Raw genomic sequence first — 23,988 nt, forward strand, 5'->3', positions numbered from 1 at the left:
TATGGAGTCAGACATCAGTCAGAACACTGCTCTTATTAATATCAATTGTATTTCATAGAGCTAATGTCTGTACATGATTTATGGAATGTGCAAGGAGCTTTGTATTTCCATTACATCTGCAAGTTTATATATCAATAGAAATAGAAATATATATATATATATATATATATATATATATATATATATATATATATATACAGTATAGATCAAGTGCTTCCTTTGGGAAAAGAGTGCTTTATAGTATGGGATCCATTATCCGGAAACCTATTATCCAGAAAGGTCAGAATTTCATTTGTTTCCGTTACACAGAAGAATATTAAGACATAGCCTGTTGTGTGCCCAGAATGATGCTTATCATCTCCCAAACACTCCATTTTATCCAAAATAATTCACATTTTTTAAAAAAATTAGTTCCTTTTTCTCTGTAATAATAAAACAGTACATTGTACTTGATCCAAATTAAGATACAATTAATACAAATTGAATGCAAAACAAGTCTATTCAGTTTATTTATTGTTTACATCATTTTTTAGAAGACTTAAGGTATTAAGACCCAAATTATGGAAATCCACTTATCTGGTTAAACCCAGGTCCTGAGTATTCTGTAGCAATAACATTAAACATTGTTTAAATACCAGCACATATCTATATGTTGTTAAACCACAACTTTCATTTAGGCTTGCAAAGGTTGCTGGGAGCCATAGTTTAGTAACATCACTTTGAAATGTTTTTTTGGGGAATACATGAAAAAACCCTGTTACTGTACTTTCTGCATTCGTATTCTTTCTGTTTTCATTGCTTTAATCTCAGTGGCGTGATTCTTGGCTAAATCTTCCAGGCTCTTCACCAGCTGCTCTTTCAGATGTTTCTTTTCTTCATCTTTCTGCCGTTTAATTCTGCCGATCTCTTCTCGGTGCTGCCTCATGATCTCTTGTTTCTGAGCAGCGTATTCTTTCAGAGGCTTCAATAAAAGAGAGAGTTGGGCAAATAAAAAGAACAAAAATTAAACTTTTTAGGTCAGAGTGAGGCTTTGAGAGAAGTGCAGCATGATCATATATGTGTACATTTATTAAACCTTGATTTTTTTCTGGACAATGTTTTTAGGGGGAAAACTTTTTTAGGGGGGAATTTTTCGTGGAAAAAAAATTGAAGTTTTAGAGATTTATTTTACCCCAAAGCTGCTAAAAATTTGAATCCAAAAATACGCCATCTCAAATCTGTCGATGTCGAAGTCAATGGCAGATGTCCCTGAAGTTGTTTCTTGACATGATGATCTGCCTTGAATAATCTGAAAAAATTCTGGATTTTCATTCCACAATGCAAAAAAGTTGAGTTTTCGCAGTGAAAACTTGAAAAAAAAATCACGTTTTTGGAGCATCAATTGTGTGATATGAATAAACGTTAGATTTATTGTCTCTTAATTTTTTTGAGAAAAATTGTTGATAAATGAGTTACAATTGTGTTTGGTTGGATTTATTTTCATTAAAAAAATTAGATAAATGCAAGTTTTAGTAAATCAGCCTGTAAGTAAGAAATTTGGCATTAACAGTATAAGATCTATTATCTAGAAGGCTTGGATAAGAGGGACTTTATGTAATGTGGAGTACCCTGACCTAAAGCTACTAAAATATATTTCAGGACTCATTTTCTACAGGGGCCAAGAAAGATACAGCGTGCACAAAATAGATGCAATGTTTTTTTCCCACAATTCACTTGATCCCCTAGGGGAGCAGCAGGTGTAAATGCACCCAGGCCAGCCTCCCCACGTTGGGCCCGGGTTGGTTCAGTTTTTTCACCAGGGCCCATGGTCCCCTATTCATGCCACTACCCCCAGAAGTTTTGCCTGGTGCAATGAAGTTCCTGCAATGTAGCAAAAAAGTGTGTGCCGGTATCTTTATGACATTATGAGGGTTTTTTAAGTCTGAATGCCAAAAACTCGAAAAAAAAACTCTTTTACTATAGAATCCAAATTTTTGGTGAAAATTTTTTTTTGGGATTTATTATACCCCGAGGATGGAAAAAGTCAGAATCTGAAAATCCAGCATCTCAGACCTGCCGAGGTTTTATATAAGTCAAGGGGAGAAGTCCCGAAGATATCCTGATCTGCTCTGGGTTTCGTGCAATAATCCAAAGATTTTGTGGTTTTCTGGCAAAAATCCGAAAAATTTGTACGATTCAAATTTTCATACGATTTTCACAGTTTTTTCGAGTTTTTTTCCGAACTGGAATTTTTAGGGAAAATGGAAAGTAAATAAGGGGAAATAACCCATGCACATTTTGGTCAGAGTATATTTTACAAAATAAAAGATAAATTCAGATTTTGATATAAAACCCCCTATTTGTAGGAATTTCATTGCAAACTAGGGTTTTCATAATAATTATATGAACTGTATCACTTTTGTTTCACTTTCTTTTCCCTGTTCTTAATGAAAATATGAATAATTAGACCAATGTCATGCTCATTTAGGTTATCAATTTTGAGTCATCAGTTTAAACTCTACAACTAAATTCTGATTTCAATAAAAAGTTCATTCTTCTCTAGGACAATGAGACAGATGGCCAGATATAATGATGATAAAACCCAGGAAATTAATGTTTCCGCAGAGGTTTCCAAATCATCTCTCTCTAGTCATGAAAAACAACTACCAAACGCCTCCTCTTGACAGAGAAATTCATATTTTAATATCTTTCCTTATGAAACTTTTCAATTACAGAAGATGATATCTCCTTTTCGGTGACAGAGCTCTTCATATTGACCATAAATAAATGAAGATACACATGTCCTGATAAGAAATTCATTTCCTGAAAAATGTAAATTTTCACAGCCCAGTTCTCCTAACTTAAACATTCCACCCCTTTTAGTTATTACGTTATCTGTCACTGAACATTCTGCAGTTCATATTTTTGCACTTTTTAAGTTATTTTAACTATGTGTCAGCTACGTGATTATTCTGAATGTATAGTATACTTTAAGGTTCTGGACGATTCTTTGGATATCTGACCAAGTCTTACACTCTGAGACATCAGGAAGCCAAAATCATTTCATTACATTTTTTTTCTTTTTAAAGGAAAATGAATGATACATAATTTACCTAGGGTCGAATATCGAAGGGTTAATTAACCCTCGATATTCGACTGCCGAATTGAAATCCTTCAACTTCGATTGAACGATTAAATCCTTCAAATCGTGGATGGATTTTAATCCATCGTTCGAAGGATTATCCTTCGATCACAAAATTGTTAGGAAGCCTACGGGGACCTTCCCCATAGGCTAACATTGGCCTGTAGATACAGTATTTCGACTATCGAATGGTCGAATAGTCGAACAATTTTTAGTTAGAATCGTTCGAATCGAAGGTCGAAGTAGCCCATTCGATGGTCGAAGTAGCCAAAAAAACATTCGAAATTCGAACTATTTTTCCTCTATTCCTTCACTCGAAAATGGGCCCCTAAAGCTTCCAAGTGAATATCTTTACATACATATACAATAAGCTGGCTTTTGAAATATATTGCTGCCACCACCTTTAAAGGGGTGGTTCACCTTTAAGTTAGCTTTTAGTATGTTATAGTACGGCCAATTCTAATCAGTTGGTCTTCATTTTACTTTTTGAATTATTTGCCTTCTTCTTTTGACTCTTTTCAGCTTTTAAATGGTGGTCACTGACCCCATCTAAAAAACAAATGCTCTGTAAGGCTACAAATGTATTCTTATTGCTACTTTTTATTACTCATCTTTCAATTCAGGCCTCTCCTATTCATATTTCAGCCTCTTATTCAAATCAATGCATGGTTGCTAGGGTAATTTGGACCCTAGCAACTAGATTGCTGAAAGTGCAAACTGGAGAGCTGCTGAATAAAAAGCTAAATAACTCAAAAACCACAAATAATAAAAAATGAAAAACAATTGCAAATTGTCTCAGAATAAGACTCTTTACATCATACCAAGGGGCAGGTTTATCAGCTTTATTAAGGGTCGAATAATCAATTAGAATTTTCCAGTTTTAAAAATTCATACATTCTTATTTTAATCCCCCTATTCAAATGTAAATTCGAATGTGAGATTTATCACACCTCAACCATGGAAACAGTCCTAATTCGAATATTTGTCACCTCAAACCTGCCAAGTTCATGTACAAGTCAATGGCAGAGGTCCGCTGAGCCATTTGGAGATATTAATAGCCTTCCTGACATTTGAGGGTTTTTTTACGGGAGAAAAATTCTAATCGTACGAATGTAATAAGAATTGAGTAGTATTCAAATTTTTGGGTTGGAACCATGTGATCGAATATAAGCCATTCAAATCCTTGAAAAAATCCTTTGTCATAAAATATGTTGATGCACATGGGCCATATTTATTTTTTAATTAACCAGGGCTGGTGGTCTGAGCTGCAAGCAAAAATAAGATGACAACAGACAAGTTGCGTGGAAACGAAAAAGTACAGAACAGTGCAGTCAGTATGATAGAATCTACATACAATGGGCGGCATAACTAAGGCTTGTCGTACTTTTCTTTTTTTTTTTTTACATTATTACCATGACCGGGCACCCTTGGCAACCCACCTGGCTTTGACTTTCCCCCCCCACTGCATGCCCCAGGGGATGCACACACGGGAGCGAGTGCTCTTACTAGCGCTACCTAGAGCAGTAGGGGATTGCTTAAAACAAAGTAGGAGCAAAGTCCCAGGCTAGGGATAAGCTACAGAAGAGGTAGTGCCTGGCGCCCCCACTATTACTCCTGAGGCATGTGCTGCTTCTGCCTACCCCTAGTTCCAGCCCTGATTATTACCAATTTTTCCACTACTATGGGCAGATTTATTCATTTTCCTGTTCATGTTTTGCTGTGTTTTTGTTTGCTAAAACTTTTAAATTAAAATTAAAATCTTGGAAGGTTTCAAATATTTTTTTAAAAAATGTTTTATTTAAATTGCGGAAAAGCAATGAAATGAATAAACCTGCCCCCTATGTATTGCAGGACTACACACTAAACTACAGTTACACACACAAGCACAACCTGTTTTGAGGAGAAGGAATCTGAGTGTTCTTTCCTGCATGCTCCAGTTTTGGTTGGAGTTTTCTGCTGCTGCAGCTGAACCAACTGGCGCTTTAACTCTGCAATTTCATTGGCAGCTGCTGTTTGTGCACTTGCCATCATTTTCATCTGTTCTGTGAAAACACAGAATCCACGTTATTGTTTTCCATCAGAAACAGAGACATGCATAAACTGTATACTGCCATCAGTACTACCTATGTGGCTGTGAATTGCATTCTCTTGCTGCAGCAGTCTGTCTTTTGCAACGGAGACTTCATCTTCTGCTTGTGATTGTTTAGACTTTGATTCCATCACTTCTTGGTCTCTTTGTTGCAACTGCACTTCCACGTCCTAATAATAACAACAACCCATTAGTCAAGTTCTATAAATATTTTATTTAAGTATTTTAAACAAAATTCATTACTGTCATCACAAAATCTACTTTATATATGATATCGACTCTTTCTGTAATTTTGATCTTCGTATCTTAAATCTACTAGAAAATCATGTAAACATTAAAGGGGTTATTTACTAAAATCCAACTTTATCTCATAATTAAAATAAAAAAAAGCAGGATTTTGCCTTATTTATTAATAATATAACTCAAATAAATCAGATCGGGAAAAAACACAATAAAATTGTGTGAAAACCTGAATTGTATGTTATTTTTCTAACTTTTTCCCCAATTTGCTTAATTTTTGGGTTTTTTGCCCAGGATTTATTGGATTTTCTGGCTAAACGTACCGCACAAATCCAAAAATCTGCCATCCCAGACCTGTCGAGGTCATGTATAAGTCAATGGGAGAAGCACATTGACTTATACATGATCTTGACAGGTCTGGGATGGCAGATTTTCGGATTTGGGCTTTATGAAGCATGGGGTATAATAAATCTCAAAAATTCGAGGTTTTTTTCATGGAAAAGTTTTTGCCCCAAAAAGCGCAACCAGAAAAATGTGAGGTTGTGTAAATAACCCCCTAAATAAACCAATAGGCTGGTTTTGCTTCCAGTTGGGTCAAGTACAAGCTACTATTTTACTACAAAGTAAAAGGAAATGATTTTTAAACAATTGGATTATTTGGATAAAATGGAGTCTATGGGAGAAGGTCTTCTTATAATTTGGAGCTGTCTGGATATTGGGTTTTTTGGATAACGGATACCGGTAGTGTGTTTTTTCAAGTTAAATTCAATAAGTTAATTCATGTAGAAATTATTGCAGTTCAACCAATGGCTAAAAATATGCTTGAGAAAGGGGCGGAGCCCTGAAACGTTGCATTTTTTACTTTTTGCAGTAAAAGTATTGGCAAGGGTTTTCCTTGTTTGCCGGTGAGTTTTTTCTTGCTGGAATTCGGAGGTTGCCGCATCCTCCAAACACTGGGCACCGGGGGTAACTATCTGAACTAAAGGGTGTGCGAGGGCTTACCTAGTACGTGTATCAAAAACATGTGAATCGGGGTGAGCTATGATTTGTATTACAAATCTCAGACTTTTTGCAGCAAAAAATTACGAGCCATATGGCCCCAAATGTTTTGAACTGAAGCAAATTAATAATTAATATGGTACAGACTTTCATATTTATATTGTTCAGAGCTTTATAGGGAACACATTTCTGCTCTAGTGGAGCTGCCAACACAAATACATTTTTACAGAAAGGGTGATAAAGAAAGGAATTCATACACTCGCGGGACAGTAAAAAAACAATATTAAAGAATTAAAACAGAGCCATAATTTTAATGGGTAGATTTAATGGGCAGATTGATATCTCATTATCATAATCTATGGGTGGATACAGACTATAGTTACAGATGGAGTAAGAGTGATAGCTGATCCGTTCTGCACCATATTTACAATATATCCAACACGAGCCTCCACCAAGTGCAATAGCTACTGAAAGTGATATCTTACAGCTGTAAAATTGCAAAGAAATCTGAAGTGGTAAGGATTCATTTGTAGTTGTAACACCCAATGGAAAAGAATGGTGTCCAATGAATTGTGACGAATTGACATGTAACTCCTTTGTTAAATGTGTAATTTCTTTATATATACTGTATATACTTAAACATTTAATTCAGTTGTGTAAATAATGAGGCCCTGGGCAGTGCCCTGCCCCATGCACACCTGGCATCACCCCAGCCTCGATTTCATCTCCAACTCACCAAAGTTCAGCCCCCGCCCATGTCTTGTTCCTATGGGCCCCCCGAATAAACCTAATGAAAATCCACCACAAATGTTAATAGTTAATTGTTAATATTAAATTGTTACATTTTTAATAAATTAATAACAGTTTAATTGATCAGAGATAGTGATGGGAGAATCTGACACTTTTTGCTTCACCGAAATTCAGAAACCGCAAAAATGTGCCAAAATACATTGAAGTCTATGGGCAATTTTTTTCACCTATTGGAGTATATGGGAGTTATTTTTGCAGCGAAAACGTTTTTGCTTATCACTAATCAGAGACCCATTGCATTGACATACTCATTTTGTCTCAGTGGTCCTAATTTTGCTGGCTAAAGGGATATATATTAATACCTGCATCCTTTCTTTTATCTTCTGCAAATGCTTAGTCATGTCTTTAAGCTCCTGTTCCTTGATCCGTATTTCATCCTTTTGCTGCTTGAGTTCTTGTTCCATGGCTGCCTCTTTGGCCTGAGAGCATCTCTTCTGTTCCTGCTCTTTCTGTTGTAGCTGCTTGATCATCTCCGTCACTGACTGCTGCAGAGCCTTTCTCAGGTTTTCCCTCTCCTTGCTGTAACTAGTGTGCAGTTTACTGATCTTCAGGTCATGTTCCTCTACAAGTTTTTGGTTATGGCTTTTAAGGTTCTCCACTTCCTGGCTTAATGTTTGTACCTCTGCATTCAGTTTCTCATTCAATGTCTCCATTGCTTTATCTCTTTCAGACACCTTGCACTCTTTCTTAAGAGAATCTGCTTCATCTGTCAGTTGCTTAATTTTGGTTTCAAAGTCACTTTTCATTGACAGCATCTCCTTGGATATTACTGAGATCCTTTCACTGTGTTCTGATTTAGTCTTCATTTCCCATTCCTCCATCTGCCTTTTGTACTTAGTAAACTCAGCCAAGGTTTGCTCCTTTATCATGTTATTTTTCTCAAGGGACTCCTCGAGATTCTGGATGCGCTGGTGCAGACGCTGCTCTTCTCCTATTTTGCTTTCATAATGAAGAAACTTCTCCTTGGTCTCATTGGAAATAAGATCAAGTTCATCCTGATGGGCTTCTTTCAGAGCTAGGATATTATACTCATATTCGTCAACTTTGAGGTTTAATGCATATATCACCTAAAATAAAAAGAGAATATATTTACATTAGAACAAAGGACACATAAGTGGCATGCATTTAAAATAACAGTCACATCTTTACACCTTCTGTCCCACTCACATGCTAGGGGAACAAATAATCAGGGTCTCCCAATAACCTACTTGTGAGCAGGTTGCAAAAGAAAGAACCTGAAATGGAGAAAATGGATTTGAACCTAAACCTCTTGTCCCCTCATTCAAGACCCTTGGGACAGGTCATACCAATATCATGCCAAATTCTGGTGTAGGGTCACACACTTTGCAGCGATCCCATCAGCAATATCAGTGACAAGATTTTAACTCCTTATATTAAAAATAATATTGTTACTGTGAATAGTGATGGGCGAATGTATTCAGCAGGTGCAAATTAGTGGCAAAATTGCAGTGAAAACTCACCGGTGACAACGTTTTTTTTACGCTGGCATCAATTTAGATGCCGGCGTCAATTAACGGATGCCCATTGACTAATGTGCGTCAAATGACACCGCAGTCGGAAATGTCGCCTGCTTCAATTTCAACACCCATGAATTGATGGCAGCATCAGGATACGCGTTTCTCGAATTTCTCGCCTGTTTCGTGCATTTTGCGGGAAATCTGCCAATTTTGTGGTGAAGCAAAACAGGACAAATTCACCCATCACTAACTGTGAACACTGTCTGTTTGACCTACATTTTGGTCTGTCCATTGACATTATTACCATGCATAGATTTGTTGATGATGAAATATGGCTGGAGTGGCAGATTAAGATTACACTGGGCCCAAACTGTACTCAGAGCATGGTCTCCCCAGGAGACTTACTACTGACCAACTCCCTTGTCCCCAACCGTACCACCATGAACAAGTAATGGCATGATAAGGTAATAACGATTAGAACTTCATACTCCTCCTTGCTTCCAAAGAGACCCAATCATGAAGTATGGAGATTTAGCACCCACAGTCTTTCCGGTTAAACCGCATTATACTTTTGCTGACACAGGAATACAAGATAGAACAAGGCAGTAGGTCAGGTCAGCATTAGAGAGACTCCTACCAATTTGTACATGATAGTGGGACAGATGTTCAATATTGACAAATACAGGTATGGGATACATTATCCAACTCATTGTCCAAAAAACTCCAAATTATGGGAAGGTTGTCTCTCATAGACTCCATTTAATCCAAATAATTAAACATTTTTAAAAATTATCTCTTTTTTTCTCTGTAGTAATGAAACAGTAGCGTGAACTTGATCCCAGAAACAATCCTATTGGGTAAATTTAAAGAAGGAAACCCAGTGGGCGCAAACCCCCCCCCCCTCCTCGTGTTGCTTCCCCTCCCTCCTCCCCCCTGGCCTACCTGTCCTGCTGGGCAAATGCCCCTAACTTGTTAGTTACCCCTCTGCGCAGGTCCAGTCCACCGAGTTCACAGACGCCATCTTCTTCCACGCGATCTTCTTCCTGCTTTGACCGGCGTTTTGGTGCATGCGCAGTAGGAGCATTTCGCCGGTACGGATCTACTGCGCATGCGCCAAAAGTCACCAAGTTTTCCGATTTTACTACGTCACTTTTGGGCATGCGCAGTAGATCCGTACCGGCGAAATGCTCCTACTGCACATGCGCCGGTCAAAGCAGGAAGAAGATCGCTTGGAAGAAGATGGCGCTTGTGAACTCCGTGGACAGGACCTGCACAGAAGGGTAAGTAACAAGTTAGGGGTATTTGCCCAGTGGGACAGGTAGGCCAGGGGGTTGGAGGGAGGGGAAGCAACACAGGGGAGGGGGGGGGAGGGTTTTTGCGCCCACTGGGTTTCCTTCTCCTTTAATGTTTAAATTATTTTTTTTAGTAGACTTTTACTAAAACTAGATTTTTTTTCTGGTCGGGCGTTTTGGGGCAAAAACTCATATGTTTTATGGGAAAAAAAGATTTTTTGAGATTTATTTTACCCCGAGTCTGCAAAAAGAATCTGAAAATCTGCCATCTCAAACCTGTCGAAGTCATGTATAAATCAATAACGGTTGTCCCTATCTATAATTAGGGGTTTTCAGACAATATCCCCTATAAATCGAGTTATTCGGGAAAAAAGTTAAAAAAAGACATATGATTCGGATTTTCAACGGTTATATCAAGTCTTTCCTCAAACCGATTTCTTTCTAGTTATTTTAAGGATAAATAAGGTAAAATTGTGGATGGGAGTTTGGTCGAGCTTTCTTTATTCAAAAAATTAGATAACATCGGCTTTTAGTAAATAACCCTTTTAAGGTATGAAGATTCATATTTGGAAAGAGCCATTATCCTCAGGTCCCGAGCATTCTGGATAACAGGTCCCATACCTGTAGCAGTTTGTGGTTTGAAATGTAAGCAAATATTGTCTATGTAGCTTACAGGTTTAACAGCAGGCTGGGCAATGTGGGAAAAATGAAGGTAGCGCCCGATCAAAACCCTCTTACAAGAAATGAAGAACAAATCTGGCTCAGTATAAACTATCCTAACAAAATTTGACATATCAACTTGTATCCGTGTATTCAATAGTTTTATAAAATACCAAGCAGTTGCATTCATGTATATATTGAAGCAAAAATAGAATACTGATTCTAAAAATGTAATATATATTCCCTAAATATCCCAGAACAAAAAATGGAGCACGACGTACCCCAGTAAACAGGCTGATCTGCAGCTGCACGCAGCGTTAGACTTCTAATTACAGCCTACTTTGCTGCTATATTTAGATGGTCTCACATTGAAATTCTTTGCAGCAGTGCCTGTGTGTATAGGGTGTTATGTTTGAATAACAAGTGACTTTTCAGGATGGATTGCACAGTATCTGTTAGGATAGCAGAATATTAATTGTGTTTTACAACTTGGTGGCGCAACTAAAGGTCTGAATGTAAAGGCATAGCCGTTCAGTATGCATTCGATTTGGCATGTGCTATTACAGGTATGGAATCTGTTATCCTGAATGCTCGGGCCTGGAGTTTTCTGGATAAGGGATCTATCCATAATTTGGATCTCCATGCCTTAAGTCTATTTAAAAATAATGTAAATATTAAATAAACCCAATAAAATATTTTGCCTGTATCTTAGTTGTGATAAAGCACAAGGTACTGTTTCCACATAATGGATCCATACCTGTATACAGGTATGAGATCCGTTATTCAGAAACACGTTATCCAGAAAGCTCCAAATTACAGAAAGGCCGTCTCCCACAGATAATCCGGATAATCAGAATTTTTAAAAATGATTTCCTTTTTCTCTGTAATAATAAAACAGTAGCTTGTACTTGATCCCAACTAAGATATAATTAATCCTTATTGGAAGCAAAACCAGCCTATTGGGTCTATTTAATTTTTACATGATTTTCTTGTAGACTTAAGGTATGGAAATTATGGAAAGATCTGTTATCCAGAATGTTCGGGACCTGGGGTTTTCTGGATAACAGGTCCCATACCTGTGCACATATATTGTAGGAGAATATCTGGTGCATGGATGCTAAAAATAATGATCAAACCTGGACATTAACACCATAAATGTGTGTCGATGTATTTTGGCACTAGGATAACAAATAACATAACAGACCCTCTCCACTACTGCAGGAAAGGCTGCTGATATGTCAGAGCATAAACACAGAGGATGAATTTAGTTCACAGCAGACAGTTTGTCTTCTTCCCTTTTTATCCACAGTCTGAACATGGGGAATTCTCCAGCCGTTATATCAGCAGCAGCTCTCAGACTCTGTCCAACTGCATTCCATACGCTGTTTATAGACTTGTGAGGTGTAATTTAAAGAAAATATTCATTCCTCTATGTCTGCTCCAACAGGGACTTTACTTAGAGGGATAATTTCAGAAATGTCGCTGGCATCAAAACTGCTGCTTTATTTGTTAGTTCTCCATTTTAATCCTCCCTTTACCTACAGGTATCTGCTATGGTCTATGATCTGCTGCAAGTTGCACATAAAAATCTAATCTAAAAGGTGTGAATCACTGCTTTTATTTAAATAAACTGGAGCCTCACTAATGATGTGTAGCTACATGAGAGTGGGAATGTTATTATTAGCGACTGAGTATCCTAGACAGCAGCACACACAGTCCCTTGGTGGCTCAGGTCAGATAAAAATATATTAGTTTAGCAGATTGCATGTTTATCTACTGAATAATTAGGGTTGCCACCTGGTCTGGTTCTGAACTGGACAGCCAGGTTTGAACCTCCTTCAATAAACTGAAATCGCCCTAATCCATGCGGCATGTGACATAATAGCCCCATCCCCAGCACTACAACATGCCCCCAAATGCCACAGGCCCACACACAAATGCCAATTACCTGCCCTTCAGTGTCACCAATGTGCCCACTGATGTCACAGGTCTACCCTCTTTGTCCTGAAGGTGGCAATGCTAGGAATAATCCAAGCAGGGCACAGGTGTGCGTGATGTCACGTTCGGTCTTACGTTATTTCTGTCCTACCATGCTCCAAGGCCTGCACCCCTCACCCAGGTCCGGACTGAGAATTAAAATAGGCCCTGGCATTTCAGGTACACAGAGGCCCAATCAGCCCACATAGAGGCCCAAACAGCCCCCACCAGCCCACTAAATACTGACTTTCTATGGCACCTTATAGCAGCCCCTCTGGCATTTGCCAGAACCCACAGATTGCCAGTCTGGGCCTGCCCTCACCCCAACTCCGCCAGCAGTAAGTGTTCCGTGGTGGCGGGTGGGGCATTTTCTGCCTAAATAATGTATCAGTTATTTAGGCACCCAAGGGCAGACCCCTTAAAGCTGCCGTCCTAGGCACAGGCCCTTGAGTGCCTATATATAGACGCTCCCCTGAATCCAAGGCCGTGCTTGCATTGTCATGCACATTTTGGGGCAAACTTTCTTGGCACACTGATTACTTGCACCATGTGCTGATCAGAATCATTGAAAATCTGGACTACTTTTTTAGGGCTAAAGCTGCATAATGTGATGGGTGCTTTCTCGTTCCAAGAGTTTAAATACCTCCACGGATTGTCATCAAAACTCATGGAATTACTCTTTATTGGTTTTAATGTCCTCAGTCGGAGCATGGGTGTACTTGCAGGTCAGGTGATTATTACTTAGTTAAGCTGAAATGTATCCAATTAATAATCATTTGACTAGTGAGTTCACCCAGGGGAATAGGCTACACTAATTGCAATCAGTGAGGAATTATTCCAGACTGACTGTAGTGCTGTTACACATTCAGGCGAAAAATGCCCAGAATCACACAGTGTATATTGCCCTGAACTCCTTGATTTAGGGAACATGGGACACATTAATTTTATGACACCGTTTGGAAAAATATAATAAGGAAGTTAACTGAAATAGTATTTAATTTTTAAGAGAAGCAAAAAAAATGGATTTACATAAATAATCTTAAAAATAATCTTTCATTTCCTTAAATAATTCTCCCAAGGTACTCCAATTACGTCACATAATCTGTTTGTCACCAAAAATTTATTTAGAAACAGATATTTCTTTTCGCTGTCATAGGACAACAGGTCCCTGTATTATGGTGATCATAATATTAGGCATTACATTTTGGAAAGACAAGATCAAGAAATTAATGCATGGACAAAAATAGAGGAGTTCGAATTTTGGTTAAATGATGGACTATTACATTTTCTATTAAACAAGTCTTTGTATTAGGGTTGCCACCTGTCCGTATTTGACCTGGACAGCCTGGTTTTTAGAAGGGCAGCCCTAGTCAAAACAGTCTGCCCGGTTTTCCAAAAAGGAAAACAAGGCAGCATCTCCCCTGATTGACATGGCGATCAGCCAATCGCTGATAACCATGGCATAGCCCCGCCCATGCGACTGCAATGTCACTGACCCGCCCCTGTGACATCATGGCCCGCCCCTGCCCAAATCATGAGCCGCACCCTCCCTACTTGTATATACCATAATGGCAAATGCTTTATATCTAGAATGTGGAAGTAATTTGTCTACAAATTTACTTGGATTTTATTCTTCTTTTCTATTTCTTATCTTTTTTTGGGGATTTTTTAGCATTTGGTTATATTGTTTGTAAGAAGCAGCTGCTATGTAGGGGAAGATGTTTATCTTTTGAAAACCTGAATGTCACATTAATTTTCCTCTAAAACCAATGAGTAAAATAATACTTTGTGTTACCGTAAAATAATGCCTGTACAGAGAATCCTGAGCAGGCACATGCCCTGTCAAGTAATGTTCTAGCTAAAAGACTGACATTAGTCATGGCTCGTGCCAAGAATGTTGACAAGTTATGAATTTAACAGATGGTCCTGGTTTTAAACAGAGAAAGCAAACATTTCTTCAGTTCCAGAGAACATGAAATATAATTTAAAAGCCTATTAAGGGTTTCTTGAGTGGAAAAAAACAAGATGTATTCATACCTAGTTATCATATTTGTTACATGAAGAAGTAAGGGGTTTAATATGTTATGTGTTTCAAGCAGCTGCTTTCTCCTTCCTGGAGTAATTAGTTACACAGCTACCTAATAATGTGATATTGTGCTGCTTCCTCAGTAACTGGATCTTACAGCTCAACCAGGATATAAGGACACATGAGTATGGCTAGCAAGTAGTTTTTTTTGCATCTTTAACTCAAACATTAAAATAACAATAAGACACAGAAAGACGAAAAGCCACCTAGAGTCCTTGATTGCTCCCAAAAGTGCTGCAGCCATACTGGAAGGTGTGGGTGATGTATACAAGTTTGGGTTGGTATACTAAGCATCTGAAATCACTAGTAATGTCTGCAAAGTTAATTCAGGTTGCTTAAAATATACATTCAAGTTGTTAAAAGACAAAAGGAGTGTTTGAGTGCAAGCTACAGTTATATACTGTATGTAGATATGAAGAAATAACCAAGAATGAAAACTAGGCTCAATTAGGCTCTTCATTCTCAATGAAGGAATACATTGCACAGATCTGGATATGTCTGGATATGACACATATAAAGAAAGAACTAGTAGACAAGTGATGAGCATGAAGAACCAGAAGAGAAATGACTGGTCCTTTTAAAATGAAATAACATATTTACAACTCTATTTAAAATCCAACCTTTACCTGCTACTAAAATCAATCAGTTTATTAATAGGTTTAATTCAAGGTTGGGATAGAAGATCTATAGCAAAGGCTGGTTCACTGATTTCAGTCAACAGCATTCAAGGTCATTGGAGAACCCTGAAACGATAAACTCTGGTTACATGTGTTTTTGTTTTATACTTAACTAGTACACTCTTTAGTTATATGTGTTTTTGTTATATTGTACATGAGACTAAAATACATGTAATACTTATCTACTACACTCTTTGATTATATGTGTTTTTTCTAGATCTATAGTAAATATTTGCAATGTACAAACCTGTTCCTCTGATATTTGAGATAACTAGGAAAAAACAAGAAAGCCAGTAGAATGCAAAAGCGTTTAGGAAATTCAAGCATTTGTTCTATTAGAATTTTTTGAAACATTTCAAAAAGTGCCAGATATTTGGGAGATGCTCTAATTGTCCTGGTTTCCTTTCGCCTGTAGAAAAAGTGCTCAATGAAGCTGCAACTGCAAGAACTGAAAATGAATAAATGTACAGTATATAGGATATTGTCTATCCAGTCTTGAAGGAACTGAACAGAAACACGGTCCAGCTAGATGAAGGTGATTTAGGTCATGGCAATGGCAGAACAGAAGTGCAAAGTCTCAGCATTCTTTCAATACAGGAACCTGTTGCACATCCGATTGCCTGCACCCAAATGACCCACTAACTCCAGCAGTGCCATCAGATGCTGCAACCCTACACTAGTAGTTGGAGAACTCCAGCTGTCCACAGTTATGAGGTTTTAAAGAGCTGATATATTTATAGTATGTATGGCTTGTCCTGTTGGCTGTGATGCCTGTTGGAAGATGCAAATGGACCATCATGATTCTTTTTTAGTCAGTTCAGCCCCAAAAAAAGCAAAATATTTTATTTATTTAAATACACCGGAGACAGCAGAAGTCTTTCCCCCACCCAAATGGTGTCTGCACTGCAAAATTCTGTGGCAGTAACACAGAAACGGAAAGTTCTGTAAGGCTCAAGAATGAGATGAATGGGGCTAATTATAAATCATAGCTCTCACATCTACAAGCTGAAGGTTTTGTTCCAGGCATCTATAATTTAAGTGCTCTGCATTCTTTTCTAAAGCAAATACCAGCACTGACCTACTGACATCCAGCAAAGCACAAGAGCAACTAATTGTGCACAGGAGAATTTACTGTATTCATTCATATATCACTTGGAGAAATACACTTAGGTGTCCATATATCTCCACTTTAATTTAACTACACAACAACCTCACATAAACCTCAACACCCTGCCCTTACATTAATATCCAGTATTTTTTTCTGTAAAGGTGGCATTCCCATAGCTTGCCCATCACATGTTGCCCACTGCCTAACCACCTGGATCATCCACTTACCTCTGTGCTGTGTCTGCCCACCTTACTACATGGTAGAAACACCGTAACAACAAGAAAAAAAATATCTAATACAGATGTGGCTTTTGTTATTGTTGTCTACTGAGAATATGTCAGCTGAAGCATGTACAATTACACATCCACTTCCTCTCCAACCCTCCACAATTCCACAAGGATAGTCATTTCCTAAATGAACAAAAGGTACAAATGTTTAGGGCCCATAAAGATCTAAATTACCTCTTGAATGACATATATTACCTAGAAATGGCAAACTCCTTTTTTCAATTGTCTCTATAATACATAGTTATGTGCCTTATAATACATAATTAGACTTTAAAAAAAAAAAAAAAAAAACCTTATAAGATGTTTCTTATAAATATCCACCATGTTTAGCAGAGAGGTTTTCTTGTCATCTGTTTATTTACTTTGCCATTACTGAACAGGTCATCTGTTCTATGTATTGCATTTACCTCTCCTTGCAAAGTGAAGTGGTCATTCGTTTCTGTTCCAGGCTTTCATCCTGTACAACATATTATTATTGTCATTTAACAAAATGGGGTGTATAATTCCTTTAGCACCACTGCAATGCAGCCGATTGTTGCAGAACATGGCACAAACAATACACACAAAGCCCTAACTAAGCTGGGGCCCCCTGGCTTATTCTCTATCCTCCTTACATTTTCACAATGTAAGATTGTACAGCTGTGTGTATCCTGCAGCTTTATAAATAAATTATACATACACCTTCACTTTACTCTAAGGATTTAACCTTCTCTCCACCAGAAACATGAAGTCTAGGAAAGAATAATGGGCCAAAAAAAGAAGAGTATTGGACAAGGCAAATTAAACTGCAAAAGCTTTATTGCTTATATAGCTATAAAGTATTCCTTTTCATGGGTGTCTAGGAAGAAAATACTCTAGGGTGCTAGGAAGATCTCTTTTTCATGGGCGCTATGAAGGCTATATAAAAGATTAATAAAATATCAATAATAATAGAAAAGTAGCTGTAATGTCTACAAATCTGTGTAGGTAGTATTGCCACAAACTTTTAGGGGGTAGATACGGACACAAACAGATTTTGACCTGGGCAAACAAGTACAATAAAGGGCATAGAAATAGTGCACTATCATAGTAACATAGTAACATAGTAACATAGTAAGTAAGGTTGAAAAAAGACACATGTCCATCAAGTTCAACCTTTTTTTTTTTGTTTATTAACTACCTATCTGCCAATTGATCCAGAGGAAGGCAAAAAACCCATCTGAAGCCTCTCCAATTTGCCTTAGAGGGGGAAAAATTCCTTCCTGACTCCAAAATGGCAATCGGATTAGTCCCTGGATCAACTTGGACTATGAGCTATTTCCCATAACCCTGTATTCCCTTACTTGCTAAAAAGCCATCCAACCCCTTCTTAAAGCTATCTAATGTATCAGCCTGTACAACTGATTCAGGGAGAGAATTCCACATCTTCACAGCTCTCACTGTAAAAAACCCCTTCCGAATATTTAGGCGGAACCTCTTTTCTTCTAATCGGAATGGGTGACCTCGTGTCAGCTGGAAAGACCTACTGGTAAATAAAGCATTAGAGAGATTGTTATATGATCCCCTTATATATTTATACATAGTTATCATATCACCCCTTAAGCGCCTCTTCTCCAGCGTGAACATCCCCAATTTGGCCAGTCTTTCCTCATAGCTAAGATTTTCAATACCTTTTACCAGCTTAGTTGCTCTTCTCTGTACCCTCTCTAATACAATAATGTCCTGTTTGAGTGATGGAGACCAAAACTGTACGGCATATTCTAGATGGGGCCTTACAAGTGCTCTATACAGTGGAAGAATGACCCCCTCCTCCCGTGACTCTATGCCCCTTTTAATACAGCTCAAGACCTTATTTGCCCTTGATGCTGCTGACTGGCATTGCTTGCTACAGCCAAGTTTATCATCTACAAGGACTCCAAGGTCCTTTTCCATAATGGATTTGCCTAGTGCAGTCCCATTAAGGGTATAAGTGGCTTGGATATTTTTACATCCCAGGTGCATGACTTTACATTTATCAACATTGAATCTCATTTGCCACTTAGCTGCCCAGATTGCCAGTTTGTCAAGATCCTGTTGCAAGGATGCCACATCCTGGATGGAATTAATTGGGCTGGATAATTTTGTGTCATCTGCAAACACTGATACATTACTTACAACACCCTCCCCTAAGTCATTAATGAACAAGTTAAATAAAAGTGGACCCAATACTGAGCCCTGGGGGACCCCACTAAGAACCTTACTCCAAGTAGAGAATGTCCCATTAACAACCACCCTCTGTACCCGATCCTGTAGCCAGTTTCCTATCCATGTGCAAACAACTTCATTAAGCCCAACAGACCTTAGTTTAGAAAGCAGTCGTTTGTGGGGCACAGTATCAAACGCTTTGGCAAAATCCAAATAGATCACATCTACTGCCCCCCCACTATCCAGAATCTTACTTACCACATCATAAAATGCAATCAAATTCGTCTGACATGACCTATCCTTCATAAAGCCATGCTGATTGTTGCTCATAATGCCATTCAATAGGACAAAATTTTGTATGTGATCCCTTAACAAGCCTTCAAATAATTTGCCCACCACAGATGTCAAGCTTACTGGCCTATAATTGCCAGGCTGAGATCGTAATCCCTTTTTAAATATTGGAATAACATCAGCTTTTCTCCAATCCATAGGCACCATACCAGATGACAGTGAATCTGAGAAAATCAGAAATAAGGGCTGGTCTAAAACTGAACTAAGCTCTCTTAGAACCCGGGGGTGTATGCCATCAGGCCCTGGAGCCTTGTTTACATTAATTTGTATTAAAGCTTTTTGAATCATATCCTGAGTCAGCCACTGACTAGATTGAGCTGAACCATTCGTGCAGTTATTAAGTGAGCCTGTGAACCCAGACTCCTCTATTGTATACACTGAAGAAAAGAACTGATTTAACACATTTGCCTTATCTGTATCTGTTACAACCATACTGGTACCATTATTTAATGGAGCAACACTCTCAACCTGCATCTTTTTACTATTAATATATTTAAAAAACTTTTTAGGGTTAGTTTTCACCTCCACCGCAATTAACTCTTCATTTCTTTTCTTAGCCTTCCGGATTGCTGATTTACAACATTTATTACAGTGTTTATATTCATTAAATGCAGCTTCTGTCCCTACAGATTTGTAGTTTTTAAATGCCTTTCTCTTCTTTCCCATTAACATCTTTACCTCTGTATTAAGCCACACAGGATGATTCTTAGAGCTTCTACGTTTAGTCCTTAAGGGAATAAATTGAGAACAGTAATGATTTAATATCATTTTAAAGGACAACCATTTCTGTTCTGTGTTTTTAGCTGAAAACCTAATGCCCCAATCAATGCTCTGTAGGGCAGCCCTCAAGGCACTAAAATTAGCTTTGGCAAAATTCATGGTTTTTGTTGCCCCAGTATATTTTTGTTTTTTGCACCAGACATTAAAAGATATAACATTATGGTCACTATTGCCCAGGGGTTCAATGACTTGCACATTTGCTATAAGTTCTGGGTCATTTGAGATCACTAAATCAAGAATAGCATTTTTTCTGGTAGGCTCCTCAACAACCTGTGCTAAAAAATTGTCGTGCAATAAGTTTATAAACTTGCTCCCATTAACTGATCTAGCAGTACCGTTGCTCCAGTCATTATCTGGGTAATTAAAATCCCCCATTATCATTACTTTACCTAAACTAGCAGCCTTTTCTATTTGCATTAGGAGCTTTGTCTCTTCCTCCTCACTTACATTAGGGGGTCTATAGCATACTCCTACAATTAATTTGCTGGATTCTTTACAATTGGTGAAGAACTCCACCCATACGACTTCTGGCCCCTCATTTTCTAACATAACCTCCTCCTTTATATGAGCTTTTAAATCCTGCCTAACATACAGACATACCCCTCCTCCTTTTCTATTGCCTCTGTCCCTCCGAAACAAAGTATAGCCACTGATATTTACTGCCCAGTCATGCGACTCATTCAGCCATGTTTCGGCCACACCAATCACATCATATTTTCCTTCCATCACCAGCAGCTCCAGCTCTCCCATTTTACCAGTCAGACTTCTTGCATTTGTAAACATACATTTAATACTGGCACCATATTGAACATATGACATGTGGTCCTCCCTATCCTTAACAGTATCCCTAGCCAAATCTCCTCCCCCATTTTCCCTTTCTTTGCCCACTATCTCATCTAACCTGTCTACCACTGAATCTTTTACTGAACCCTCCCCCCCCACTCTCTGCTAAATTAATTCAGGTATAGGATATGTTATTCAGAAACCCATTATCCAGAATTATGGTAAGTCCATCTCCGATAGGCTCCATTTTATCCAAATAGTCCAAATTTTTAAAAATGATTTCCTTTTTCTCTGTAATAATAAAACAGTTGCTTGGACTTAATCCAAACTAAGATATAACTAATCCTTAATGGAGGTAGAACCAGCCTATTGGGATTATTTAATGTTAACATGATTTTCTTGAAGACTAAGGGGCAAATTCACTAACCAGCGAAAATGCGCTAGCGACGCCTTTGCCGCACTTCACCAGGCGAATTTTCGCCAGGGCGCCGCTAATTCACTAAAATCAGAAGTTGCGCTCAGGGAGGCGAACGGTAGCGAATTTGCGCAAGTGTTAATTCGTGAAGCAAAGCGAAGTTACACTAGCGATGCCTAATTTGCAACGGCGCCAAGTTAAAGTTGAATGGACGTATATGTAGCAGCAAATACATTACACTACACAAGCTTGGGAAACCTTCATAAAATAAAATAAAGTTGTTATATTGCCCTACACATGAGCCCACTGTATAGTTTAGGTGCCATATGTTAGGAAATGTAGGGGGGAAGGAGGGTACCCCCAAAAAGATTTACGATCTTTTTCAGCCTATCACCCTTAAAAAGGAAAAAACGCCAGCGTTTTTGGGGACTTTTGAAGCAAGCCCTATGTACTCTATTGCACTTCGTCTGGTCTGACGTCACGCTGGCGAATTTGCGCCAGCGTTAGTCACTTCGCCCTTTAGTGAATCTGCCCCACAGGGTGTTATGTTTCAAAGTGCAAATATATCTCAATATTTTCTGCTACAAATCCGCTTGGGTTTTTTACACTTATTTATTATTAAATTTTCCCAAAAATCTGCTTTGCGGTAAAAAAATCGATTTTCCCGATTTTTTCGGATTTTTTCGTCCGATTTTCAAGAATTTCACGATCGGAATTTTCGCCTGAAAACTCTGAAAACTTTGTGGTATTGCACGAAACCCAGTGTACATCAAAAACTCATTGGGACTTCTCCTTTTGACTTATATGTAACCTTGACAGGTCTGGGATGCCGGCTTTTTAGATTTGGACTTTTCCATCCTCGGGGTTTAATAAATTCCTTTAAGGTATTAAGATCCAAATTACGGAAAGAAACGTTATCCATAGCATTTAGGATAACAGGTCTCATACCTGTACAACCTGACTCCAGACTAAGATGGGCATACAATGCAAGCATTTAATTCCTTTTCAAAGCTGGCCTTTTTGATATAAAAAAAATCTAAAAATACATGAATCATGCTATTAGTGTATTCAGGACTGTACTTTCTAGTGGGCGACTTATTCACATAATAAAAGCAATTATGCCTGAGCCGCAGCACTTATGGCACCAACCCCCAGATCTCCTAACAATAAGGAATGACGTGTGGCTGATTATTTTAGCAAGTGTTTTTGTGGGTTGCTGCGAGGTGTCACTCAGAAGCAGAAAATGTGCAGCTTAACCTGCTCTGTGCACCTGGCTGTTACATAGAAGCACAGTTCTCATTATATTGTCCGACTATGCAAGCAGCATATGAATCACTGGTAGCGAGTATCCACTGCTAAACCTAGCAAAGCTTGTCTGGCTCTGGGATCTGTCTCCAATGATAAATACGTCTGCCACACACATATATTAGTTTCCCTCTTAAAGGGACAACAATCTTCTAAGTACACTAAGTGGAACAGTCTGATTGCAATATTGATTGAAAATATATGAATAATTAATACAATGATTTAAAGATGAAATGATATTCATCACATACAGTAAAACTCATATTGCACCTGCCATCACTGCCCCACATTTCATGTGAGTATTGTCTGCTATTTCCTCCAGATCAGCCATGTCTGCAATTCCTCAAACACCACTGTCTCTGTCAGTTCCCCTCAACTTTTAGTTCAGCCATCTCAACCATTTCTTCCAGCCAAACTCCCTATTAGAGTGATCTTGACCTGCATCTGCACCCAATTCAGCCAAGTCTGCCATTTCCACACTGCAGTCATATTTTCCCATTGCAGATATTCCCCCAGTTAAGCCTACTCTGGCAGTTTGCAAAGCACAGACACCTCTTCTATTTCCCCTAAATTCACCTTACAGGCACCGCTGCAATACATATCTCTTCCACTACAGCCTCCCCTGTAATTTCCCCCAGTACAGCCTTTCTGCCATTCCACCACATATCTCTGCCATCCCCAATCCCTATCTCTGTGGTGTACCCTTGCAGAGAGGCTCCAAAGAATTATTCTTATTTATAGGGATGCACCGAATCCACTTTTTTGGATTCGGCCGAACCCCCGAATCCTTCACGAAAGATTCGGCCAAATACCGAACTGAATCCGAACCCTAATTTGCATATGCAAATTAGGGGTGGGAAGGGGAAAACATTTTTTACTTCCTTGTTTTCTGACAAAAAGTCACGCAATTTCCCTCCTGCCCCTAATTTGCATATGCAAATTAGGATTCGGATTCGGTTCGGCCAGGCAAAAGGATTTGGCCGAATCCGAATCCTGCTGAAAAAGGCCGAATCCTGGCCAAATCCCGAACCGAATCCTGGATTCGGTGCATCCCTACTTATTTATACCACTACTGAGAATTGGCACTTCATGCCTGCATAGGGTTGCCACCTGGCCGGTATTTTACTAGTCCAGCCGGTAAAAATGATGCTTGATGCTAATGTTATTAATAGGAAAAAAAATGGCAAGAATATAGAAAGGCCGGCATTTTTTTTCCAGAATGGCGGCAACCCTATGCCTGCATTCAGGATATCAGTGTGGGAAGTGGAACATCTAGGCAGCTTTTCCTACTAACCAGATATTGTATACCTCCCAGAATTTTTTGATCTGAAATTAACACAAGAACGAAATAAATCAGACCAATTAAA

At 38.5% G+C, this 23,988-nt stretch overlaps 1 protein-coding gene across 2 annotated transcripts in view; it reads right to left on the bottom strand.

Moving 5' to 3' along the window:
- Positions 1 to 23,988, bottom strand: part of LOC108698048 (protein FAM184B) — a 45,800-nt gene that overhangs the window by 17,426 nt on the left and 4,386 nt on the right. For both annotated transcript variants that reach the window (XM_041588192.1, XM_018228872.2), the window contains exons 2-5: positions 7,562 to 8,326; positions 5,245 to 5,380; positions 5,012 to 5,163; positions 767 to 961 (exon numbers count right to left, since the gene is read on the bottom strand). In XM_041588192.1, coding sequence (XP_041444126.1) covers positions 767 to 961; positions 5,012 to 5,163; positions 5,245 to 5,380; positions 7,562 to 8,326 — 1,248 coding nt within the window. The remainder of the gene's footprint in view (positions 1 to 766; positions 962 to 5,011; positions 5,164 to 5,244; positions 5,381 to 7,561; positions 8,327 to 23,988) is intronic.

Source organism: Xenopus laevis, chromosome 1L (assembly GCF_017654675.1).
Source record: "Xenopus laevis strain J_2021 chromosome 1L, Xenopus_laevis_v10.1, whole genome shotgun sequence".
Classification (NCBI taxonomy): domain Eukaryota; kingdom Metazoa; phylum Chordata; class Amphibia; order Anura; family Pipidae; genus Xenopus; species Xenopus laevis.